The 11,149-nt window shown below is 50.5% G+C and overlaps 1 protein-coding gene across 1 annotated transcript; it reads left to right on the top strand.

Moving 5' to 3' along the window:
* Window positions 1-200: 200 nt before the first annotated feature.
* On the top strand, window positions 201-11,144 carry LOC102442872 (probable methyltransferase TARBP1; the record flags this gene model as incomplete). Its single annotated transcript, XM_023749267.1, has 13 exons — window positions 201-352; window positions 484-656; window positions 1,479-1,553; window positions 2,462-2,620; window positions 3,910-4,106; window positions 4,463-4,724; window positions 4,822-5,010; window positions 5,725-5,915; window positions 6,085-6,156; window positions 6,914-7,034; window positions 7,979-8,089; window positions 9,613-9,762; window positions 10,992-11,144. Coding segments are annotated over exons 2-13 (1,683 nt in total), but the record flags the coding sequence as incomplete, so codon positions are not given.
* Window positions 11,145-11,149: the final 5 nt, after the last annotated feature.

The following is an 11,149-nucleotide window of genomic DNA, read 5'->3' as shown; positions in this document are numbered from 1 at the left end:
CCTGGTGGTCAGTGCACATCATAGCGACTGGTAGACCAGTCGTTCTGGTCATTCCGCCGCTTGGTCACTGGGCTTATATAGGATAAACACACACACACTGTATATGTATATGTGTATGTATATGTATATGTATATGTATACCTATATCTTTAACATGTCTCGTCTCCTCGCCTCGACTAGCATTTGTGTTTTTGATTGGGAGGCAGGGCCTCTGCATTTTACTTTGCAGATAGAACTTTGCTTCCTACTTGTGCCCGGAGCGAGCACATTGGTTCTTCCTGAGCTTTCCCCCTGGTGCCTCGCTGCCCTCCCGGGAAGGACAGACCCGGGCTCCGCGAGCAGGTCGGGAGAGGTCAGTCCAGAGGCGCTGGTGTTGGGCTCGCCACAGGGGTGGCTCTGCCCCACTGAGTCCATCAGCTCCACTAACGACAGGGAGATGGTTTCTTTATGCTTTTGAAATTCTTGATGTTTCTCAATGTCCAGTGAGAAGCAGAGGACACAGAACGTGCTGAGGCTGTTCCTAGAGCCCCTCCTGGACGCCCTCGCCAGGTTGGGTTCGAACGCCTACCTGCCCCTGCGGAAGACGGACAGGTGCCTGCAGGCGCTGGTGACGCTGCTGCGCACGTGCTCGCCGAAGGGCGCCGGCGCCCGCGATGGTGAGGCCGGTCTCTGAGCTCGCTCGGTACCTTGTGGGTGTTTAGAATAAGCGGAGATCCTGACCTGGTCTCCCCTACGGGGCGGGTGCGGCAAGGGGCCAAGCTTCCCCCGGGGCTGACACTGCGGTGTGGACATCTGCTGGGTACTGTTGACTTTAGAATGGGATTCATTTGCTTCTGTTTTTAAAAAAATTTGTTCCTTGATTTTTAGACCCTTGACAATGATCCCTATTTTATATGTTTTTAAGTATGTTCATCTCTGAGCGCCTTTAAGCAGAAAATCCTTCCTATAGGAAGTATCACAGTAGCAGATGGAAGCCTTGAGCTCTTACTTCCGTCCTTAGGCCACGATGTGTGCGCATCAGCAGGAAGCCGTGGGCACTAGTGAGGAGCATGTGAGCGTAACCCTGGCTTCCCAGTCCTTTCCGACCGCTTTCGTTTGGATTGAAGAAATTTAAAGTTTTAAAAATTCTAGAGAAACATTGGTTTTAGGTAAAACCTGAGGATAGTGTCGATGAGGTTAGTTTTAATATATGCTTATGGGATAGGAGAGCTCGGTTCAGAGTTCTGGTATTTTGGGTGACGGCAGCAGAACCGAATGCCGCCTGTCGGACCGGAACCCCCAGAGGGCTCCAGGGTCAGTTCCAGGCCCCCCACGTGAGGTGACCGTAACATTCTTAGAATCCGCTTTTGGTCAGTGGCTCACCCGCGTGCTTACCGTAGTTGTTCTTTACTAGACTGCGGTGTCTTGTACCAAACAGCTGATCTCTGCCATTTAGTTGCACTTCTCCCCACACAGATGAGGTGTCTCCCCTCCTTCAGGACTTGGTCGTGTCCGCCGCAGAGAGCATCTCCAGCTTCCTGCTCAGGAGACTCACTATGAACGAACTGAGCAGTGTGAGTGTTCATGGGGTGACTTTCCTTCTTGTTTTATGTTAATTTTTATTATTTTAGAGAGACGGAGGGAGGGAGAGAAACACCGTGCAGCTCCCTCCTGCTCACACCCCGCCTGGGAGGTGCTGGGTGTTAGGATCGTCCACAGAGTGGTTCTGTCTCATCGCGTCCATTAGTTCCACAGTGACAACCTGGGCGTGTGCCCTGACCCAGCCTCGAACCTGCCTCTCAGGTGTTCGCAGCGGCCCCATCGGCTCTCCAGGAGCTTCCCCAGGCCCCCCTCTCACTACATGCACTGTCACCCACCAGCTGCTAGAACCCCAGCACCTCCCGCACCGGCACAGTGCCTGCATGAGTGGTGCTCAGTGAGACCCGATGAGGTTACTGAAGCCTCTGCTTCCTCCGTGCCAGAGAAGGCCCCGCAGGGCACAGTGATAACTACGGCCTAATCATCGCCATGCGGTGCCGTCCGTTCAGCATGCTCTCTCTGTTCTCAAAATCCCTGGGGTGGGCACACGTGACCCTCCCCACTGTGTGGACAGGAGCTCGGCCTGAGGAGCTGACAGAGGTCACAGAGCGGGCGGGAGGTCCAACGGGACTGAGCCCTTGTTCTGCCCGGGTCCATGCCCCCTCCCTTCTCGGGGCTTGGAGAAGGCCGGGGGAAGCTGCTTCTGCTTTCCCCGGAACAGCCCGTTCAGCGGGTGGTTGGTTGAGGTGGCTGTGCAGCAGGGCGGGTCCCCCGCGGGCTCTCCGAGAAGGAGGGCCTGGCTGCGTGGGGACAGCGTGGAAGGAAGGCCCTGGGGATGACTCTCAGCATGTGTGTGAGTGCTCACACCCACCACTTCCTGTCTGACCTCGTCGTGTGTGACAGTCGTGGGCCCTGCTGGTTGATGTGTTACTGTCTGTCGTAGGTCGCAGACCTGGATCGCTGCCACCTGTACCTGCAGGTCTTCGCTGAGCTGGCGGGCCTCCCTGGGAAGCGGGGGGAGCGAGGCAGCCCCGTCCTGAGAATCATTGCTCCTTTGAGGAACGCATCCATCCGGCACCTGCAGGACACGGACAGTGGGCTGGTAATCTTGTAGTTCTGCGGGGAAGGCTTACGTGGAATACAGGTTGATCCTAAAACGCATCTGCTGAAACTTGACTTTAAAATCATTCCCTTTGTCTGTAGTAATTGAGGAGGATAGGGTTCCCCTCATGTCAGGTGCCTAGGAAAGTGGCGACAGCAGTCTTCACACCACTCAGGTCCGGGGGGCCCTTGCTCATGCTCAGGAAGGGCACTGTGTCCGCGAGCTGCAGCCCGGCTTTCTCTCCTCGCCGCCTCCCTCTGCCGCGGACTCCAGGCCGCCAGGTGGCGTTCACGGGCCACAGGCGCATGTTCTGTCGTCGGTCCGTCCCGGAGAGAGCCCTCCCTCAGTGCGCACCTGTCAGCAGCCTTTATGGCCCAACTCGGACCACATTTTCCCAGAGGCCTTCTTGGTCAGTGCCTCACCCTCGCTTCATTCCTGGTGCTCCTTGTGCCTCGTGGTGTTCATTTCATCCACTTGCTTTTGGGGTGATTGATGTCTGTCTCCACCAGGTCTCATACCTGGAGGCATTCCTTAAACATGAGAATAAGGCGGAGTGGGTACGAGCACAGGCCTTGGAGTGTAGACTTTCTGGGCGTGAATCCTGGCTTTATCCCGGCTGCTGTGTGCCCTTGGGGAAATCACTTAACGTCTCTGTGCCTCAGACACCGCAGTTGCTGGACGTCTTCCTTTCCTCCTCCTGCTCCTCCGTGTAGAGTTCCAAGTGTCTCACATGAAACACCCCACTCGCTAGTGTCCCAGGAGCCCTGGAAGTGGGCTCTGCAACTGCTCCCTGTGCGGGGGGGAGGGCACTCGGAGCAGCACGTCCACAGCCGCCCTGGTCCCAGCATGGACAGCTGTGCTGTGTCACCCCCAAAGGCAGCACACAGCTGATTGAGGGAGATGCTTACATAGGGGCCTAGAGCCTTTCTTATGACCCACTTCAGCCTGAGTTCAAATACGACTCGCCCATCGGGCTTTTGGTCCAGGTGACGGCCGAGGTCCTAACCTACACACCAGTATGGGGTCTGTCGCGTGCTGCTCCCGGGACCCCTGCCAGATGGAGCGCTAGTTGTCTTCTCGCCTGCCCCGCCGGGTTTCACTGCCACTGAATTTGTTCGCTGCCAGTCTGTGGACTAGTGTGAACCCGCGTGGCAGGCACTGGGTTCCCTTTTGTGCCCTCTGATGCTCAGGAGCAGGAGGGGGGGTGGGGATCTCCGAGGTCGGGCAGCCTGGGTCCTGCCCGGCCAGGACGCTCCTGGAGTGTGACGGGCACTGCGTTTCCTGCTCAGGTGCCGACGCTCGGGAGGCAGGTGCAGAGGGTGGTCAGCATGGCTGCCTTGGCCGCGGTGTGTGAGGTGTGTGAGGCCCTCGACCAGACGCCGGAGCTGCAGCTGGACCCTCCGGATGCTGGGCTCACGGAGCAGCTCCTCGCCGCCCTCCCACTCAATCAGAGGCTGCAGAAGCCGCAGCCGGAGGAGCAGAGCAGGTGTGTCCCCTCGGAGGGCAGTATGTCCGCGAGGCGTCCTGCTGCTCGTGTGGGAAACCCATGCTTGTTCCAGGGCATCGCCCCCCCGATGCTGGGCGGGTTTCAGGAACTCGGAGCGGAGGCTCCGTTCAGGGCGGTCTCCTGTCCCACATTGTTCATCTCCGTTACGGACACCCATGAACTTGCCGCGTTTAGTTTCCAGTGCGTCATGACGTGGGGGAATGCCTATCTTTACGGAAGTTAGAAGTCGAGGTTCGTGTGTTTCCTGTGTTTCGGTAACAGGATACCTAGTAGCGAGTTAACAGAGCTGAGCCAGACTTAAGGAAGGACAGCACTGACTCGACTCTCTGTTTCAGTCTTCTGGAAGAATCGTCGTCTTCCCCAGGCTGGGGCCGAATCGCTGCGCAGTACATCCACGACCAGTGGGCCTGCCTCGCTTTCCTGCTGAAGAAGCACCCCGCCCTTCCCCCCACCTCGGAGGGCGCGCTCCTGGACCCCGTGCTGCCCGCCCTTCAGACGCCAGCGCGGACTCTGCAGGCTGCGCTCGCCGCCCTCACGGTCCTCCCCTCCGATCGCGTTTTGCCTGTGTTTCGCTGCATGAAACTGCTGGTTCCCCAGGTAGAGACAGTGAGCCATGGGTTAGGGAATGACTGTAGGCTGATACCGTTCCTGAACTTACGTGGTGGTTATGTATTTCTTTTTCTTTCCCTACCAGCTTCTGGCCTCCTCGGAGTCAGTCTGCATAGAGGCCTTTGACATGGCTTGGAAAATCATATCGACTCTAAGCAACACTCAGCTGGTGTTCTGGTCCAACTTAAAAGCTTTTGTTCAGTTTGTTTTTGATGCCAAAGTTCTTACCATTGCTGCAAAAACCAAGGGCCAGGCATATTTCAAAATAAAAGAGGTAACTTTCTTTTCATTGGGGTAAAAAATACATAAAACTTCCCGTCTTAACCATCCTGAATATATGACCTGCCGTCCCCGCTCCGCTCAGCCCTTTCCTGGCCCCGCAAACACCGTGGGCCCCAGGTCTTCGCTGACTCGGGGATGGAGGCCACTGACAAAAAGCAGAGAAACCTAAACTGTGTGGGGGGAGGTCCTTTTCCCTCCTTTTCCTCTGTGGACGGTGCTTCTCGTGGAAAGTTCTCGGTCAGTGATGGCGAACCTATGACACGCGTGTCAGAGGTGACACGCAAACTCATTTTTTTGGTTGATTTTTCTTAAATGGCATTTAAATATATAAAATATCAAAAATATAAGTCTTTGTTTTACTCTGGTTGCAAATATCAAAAAATTTCTATATGTGACACGGCACCAGAGTTAGGGTTTTTCAAAATACTGACACGCCGAGCTCAAAAGGTTCGCCATCACTGTTCTAGGTGAATTCACCACCAGTGACATCTTGTTACTGAGAAATGAAAATGCGTAGTCTGATTGCTGAGCATCTTGCAAAGTTCTAATGATAAAGAATTTTTAATTTTTTGGACTGTTCATGCTTATGTGGGAACTACCAGTGGAAGCCATTCCCAGACAGTTTCTAGCAACAGTAATTTTTTGGAAACAAAACAAAACAACTAACTTGGTCAAAGGGTACAATGACCATTGTTTTTCATTCCAGATTATGCACCAGATGATTGAAATGTCGGCTGTAAAAACCGGAGTCTTCAATACACTGATAACTCACTGCTGCCGATCGTGGGTAGCTCCTGCTCTAGAGGTGCCCCAGGCGTCTTTTTCAAACGCTGCGGATTACAGCGAGCTGCTCCTGGAGGCGTGTGTGTTTGGAACTGTGTTCAGGCGGGATCAGAGGTAAAGCTGTCATTATTTCAGCCTGTCTTCACTTACATTAAGTACCTACATAGGTAGACTTGTTTTTATTTTGAGGCTTTCAATGAGCAGAATACAAAGTTTTAGTTCATTTAAATTTGGGGCCTTAATTTTTTTTTTTCTGTTCTTTATCAAATGTTTTTTATGGAAGACTCATTCAGGACATACAGACCTTTATTGAAAATCTTGGACATGAATGTGCGGCAAATGTTGTTATTGAAAAGTAAGTATGAGGACTTCTCACATCTTGTCATGAATGGGATATTCACAATTTAACATCATATGAGAAGCATTCTGTGTTTGTTAAATTTTTTAAAATATATTTTTATTGATTTCAGAGAGGACAGGAGAGGGAGAGAGAGATAGAAGAATCAGTGATGAGAATCACTGATGGGCCGCCTCCTGCAGGCTCCCCACTGGAGATGAGCCCACAACCCGGGCATGTGCCCTGACTGGGAATCGAACTGTGACCTGGTTCCTAGGTCAATGCTCAACCACTGAGCCACCCCGGCTGGGCGACAGTTTCTTATTTTATCTTCCCACAGTCAGATACTGAAAGTCCTGAGATGTAGTTTGCCCTTCACGTAGAGAACACACTGGTGTAGGACGGAGGAGCCATGGCGGCATTGGAGACGGAGTCTTGCCCCTGAGTGGACAGAACTGTGCATGGTCCTCACTCAGGAATAGCTCCATGAGCTCTGACCTGTTTTGTCCACAGATAAGATATTGCTGGCCCAGGGCCGCTGTGCGTGTGGTTTCCATGTGCTTGTGCCGACTTCCTGCACAGGCACTCATTGATCCATTCATTCATTACCTTCCACCGTCCATCCTGAGTTCAGAGCACTGTCCTTAAGTGTGGACCCACGTAGTTTTAGAGAACTTGGGAAGGTCTTGACATTTGCTATGGTATCTTGAAGCTAGTTGAGGTATTTTTATGTTTTGAACATGTATTAACACAGACTATCATCTCATACTTTTAGTACCAAAAGAGAGGACCACTATGTCAGAGTTTGTGCTGTCAAATTCCTGTGCTTGTTAGATGACTCCAATGCGTCCCATAAGGCGTTTATGGAAGACCTTGCCATCAAGCTGTTAGAGAAAGTAAATGTGTTTGGTTTTTGTTACTTTAAAGCATCTTTGTTTTTGTATACGTAGTTAACAAGTCAAAATCCAGTATTTGCTCTTTTTGTTGACAAAATGTTTCTAAATATTTTTATCAAAAAACCCGAGATTTATGTTCCTTCCATATTTCTAGTTAAATCTCAGTAATGTCCAACTCAAGTTGCTTTTGAGAACAATGTTTCCTGTACTCTAACCTTCTCTCCGTGTGTTTTCCGGTACCAGTCAAAACCAGTTACATTTAGTGTGATGTATCCGTCCGTTGTTTTATATAAGAAATAGAGTAAAAAGCTAAAAATTTAGAAACTGCCATAATGCGAAGAATTTACTTTTTTGAATTTGCACAATTATTTATAATGAGCATCGCACTGTCTGCAGGAGGGACTGTGCAGGCATTGGTGCCTTGAGAACCATGTCCAGTATCTGTCTCCTCACCCCTTCACCAGCCACAACGGAGCAAGGAGGCTTCTCAAAGACTGTGTGCTGGACAATGACATAGCTCCTTCCTAGTTGTTTTTTTTTAAAGGGGAGAATGATGATTTTTATTTTTAAGAGAGGAAGGGAGAGGGATAGAGACTTAGAAACATCCATGAGAGAGAAACATCGATCAGCTGCCTCCTGTACATCTCCTACTGGGGATGTGCCCGCAACCAAGGTACATGCCCTTGACCGGAACCGAACCTGGGACCCTTCAGTCCGCAGGCCGACGCTCTGTCCACTGAGCCAAACTGGTAGGGCACTCCTTTCTAGTTTTAAAAGCAGATGAGTTAAGTAACGAAATGCATTGTTGTGGAAGGAAACTAAAGAAGTGTCTTCTTGTCCTTCCTGCCGGTTGGAGGACCTGGGGCTGAGTTTGAAGCTGTGGTTGATGTTGTTTCGTCAGCCACAGATTCAGCGAGTGATTCCATGTTGACTCCCCACCCCAGGAGGCACTGGTGTCCTCGTCCAGGACGCGATGCTACGTGAACTCCCAGCAGCACCGAGTGCAAAACCGAGTGTGGCAGATCCTGCTCGTGCTTTTCCCCCGCTTCGACCAGGTGAGTAGTCCCTGCAGCTGTACCTTTAGCACAGTGGTTCCCAAACTTATTTGGCCTACCGCCCCCTTTCCAGAAAAAATATTACTCAGCCCCTGGAAATTAATTTTTTAAAAATTTTAATAGCAGTTACTCATCGCCCCCAAATGCACCTGTGGCCATCACCGCCCCCTGGATCGCTGCAGCGCCCACCGGGGGGCAGTAGCGCCCACTTTGGGAATCACTGCTTTAGCATAAGGGTTCCGTGTGAATAAACTGTGCAGTAGAGACTGTCATGTTGCTCTTTGAAAACGAGGAAGTAATCTGCTTAGCACTTATATATACTTCAGTTCTGAAAATTGAAGTCACTCAGGACACTTTTTAACCAAGAATGCAAAGGCAGTTAGGGATTGTGGAAATAAACCAGAAACTGCTTTACCTGGCCCAGTGACGATTCTTCCTTTCAGTACTTTAACGTGATACTGTAATGTTTAAAGTTTCATATGCCATTTGGTTAGAGAGCCCACCAGCCCCCGATCCTCGGCAGCTGGTTGCTTGGAGGTGCCTGCTGTGGGCTGTCCATACTGCAGACACCGCAGTGGCGTCGTCTAGGAAGTAGTGACCAGTGAAGGTGGGACCAAACCAGGTCTAACCCAGACGCACGCTCCACTTTACAGCCTGGCACGGGGGCTTGAAATGAGCTTTTCTGCTCTTTAAGATACATTCTTCTTCTTTAAAATAAATACACATAATACATACTTATACACAAGGAGATGATGCTTTCTACCTGCTACTGAGCGATGCTCAGTTACCCGGAGGGAAGTGCGGTTCTGAAGAGAAGGACGGGGCGAGGGGGAGGACTGTGGGGTCAGGGTCTCGCCCAGAAGAACTGGGCAGCTGTGGGGCAGGCAGATGGGCAGTCGTCCAAGGAGATGGGGGCCCGGCCTGCTCCTGCTGGGCTCCGTCTGCCGCCTGCTGACTTGGGCATCTCGGCACATCTTGATCTCAATCCGGCCGCTTACCAGATGTGTGGCTTGGAGACAGTCACTTACCCTTTCTGAATCTTCTCTCTTCCCTGTAAAAATACCGAGAATAAAAACCTTCCTCACAGAATTGATGTCCAAGTAAAACGTGAACTGTCAGTAAAAGTACCTCATCATTATGTCTGTCAGCAGTTTTTAAGGCCATTGTTTGTAGAGTGGTGGATCCAAGAGTTACTTACAATCGATGAAACTTTAAGCTGTGTTTTTTTTAGCAGTATTTTTTAGTGCATTTTTTAAAGTTAAAATTAATAACCAGTTTCAGAGTTGCTAAAAGACTAGTTCTTAATTGTTCCTACCACAAAAAAAGAAATAATTATGTGATATGATAGAGTTGTTAGTCAATGCCACGGTGGTAATGGTATTGTGATATGTCAATGCATCGAGTCAACATTTTTATCCCTTAAATTTATACATTGTTATATGTTAATTATATTTCAGTAAAAATAAATTTAAGACCATTAATAACCATAACACAATTTAATTTGTGAATTTTATTTTTCTCAGAATTTCTTGAATAGAATCATTGACAAGATCTTTCAGGCTGGTTTCATCAACAACCAAGCATCCATCAAGTATTACATCGAATGGATTATTATACTGATTCTTCACAAATTTCCTCAGTTTCTTCCAAAGTTCTGGGATTGTTTTTCTTGTGTAAGTAAAGGAGATTTCTTCCCATTTTTTTAAATTAACAAAAGATGTGGCCTGTGCCGGGAGATTGTTTCCCTTTCATTAGTTGCTGCTTGACTCTCAGTCGCCCTGGCCCAGTTGTGCTGACATCCTAGGTTGTGTTTGGAATTAGTTTAAGAGACAGGCATGCCTGGCTCACCTTGAGAGCTCTTCTGCTCTAACAGAATAAAGATGGGAAAGGCTTTTGTTAGTAAGAAGGAAGGGAAATAGGTCGGTGCTGCAGTCTTACTTACCAAGTGGTGTCTGATCTTAGAAATAAGAACGAGGAAGAATTAAGTGTACTCCTTACACTTTAAAGACATTTCCAGTAGGTAAATTTTAGACGTCACCGAAGTAGCAGCTTTAATGAGAATCTTCAGGGTCTCTCTCTCACCCAACTGGGAACAGACGTCAGTTTATTCCATTCTTATGTCCCTCGTCCACCCCCCTCCTCCCACCCCCCGCCCAGCATTTCCTGCGTCCCGGATCATCTCTGAGGAGGTGATACAGGATCGTGATGGGTTACGGTGCAGGCCTCTGCTCTCAGTCTGCCCTACTCGGTCTTCCTTCACCAGATGCCCCCACGGCTGCTAAAGTCACTTGTGTCCACCCTCTGTCCATGGAGCTGCCCCCCGAGCTCGCCCCTCCTGCAGTCACCCCCTCACGGTCACAGTCAGGCTCCTGAGAGTCCGATCTCCACACTGAGTCCCCGCCGCCTCCACCGGAGCTGCAGTGTCTGCAGCCTCTTCCGTCTGTGGCTTCCGTCCGTTTATCACAAATTAATGTGATTCCCAGTGACCATTAGGGGAAGGTCTGAACCCACTTCAGCGCTCTCCCCTGGCTTTTCATCCTGGGTTTTCAAAGCCAAGGCCCCCTGAACGTCGGAGCCCTGTCCTTGCCACTCGCTGCCTGTCTTCACCTGCCTCTGTCTCTGCTGGTCTTGCTCACTGTCTGCCTGTTTGCTCCCTGCTCCCTGGCTCCCCCCCTCCAGCCAGTGCTCACCCTGCAGGCCTCACCGCCCCCCAGATGAGCACCCTCACCCACCACTCACTTCCCAGGAAGTTGGCGATGCCTCGCAGTTGGCTGGTTGCCGTGTATTGGCATTTGGTTCTGCACCTGGGCTGCAGCTGTGAAGGGAGAGACTGCCCCCTGCTGGCCCCGCCTGTCACATGGCACAGAAGCCTTGAATGACGTTTTACCTGATTTCTTTTCAGAGTGAAGAACACCTTAAAACAAGCATTTGTACATTCTTGTCGGTTTTGTCACATTTGGACATCATTACTCAAAATCTTCCAGAAAAGGTGAGTTTAAATTGTAAGAAGAGTTTAAACTTGGCTAACAAAATAGAACTTTTAATATTTGTCCTAGTTTT

Source organism: Myotis lucifugus, unplaced genomic scaffold (assembly GCF_000147115.1).
Source record: "Myotis lucifugus unplaced genomic scaffold, Myoluc2.0 scaffold_4782, whole genome shotgun sequence".
Taxonomy (NCBI): domain Eukaryota; kingdom Metazoa; phylum Chordata; class Mammalia; order Chiroptera; family Vespertilionidae; genus Myotis; species Myotis lucifugus.
This window is presented reverse-complemented; position numbering and strand designations above follow the sequence as displayed.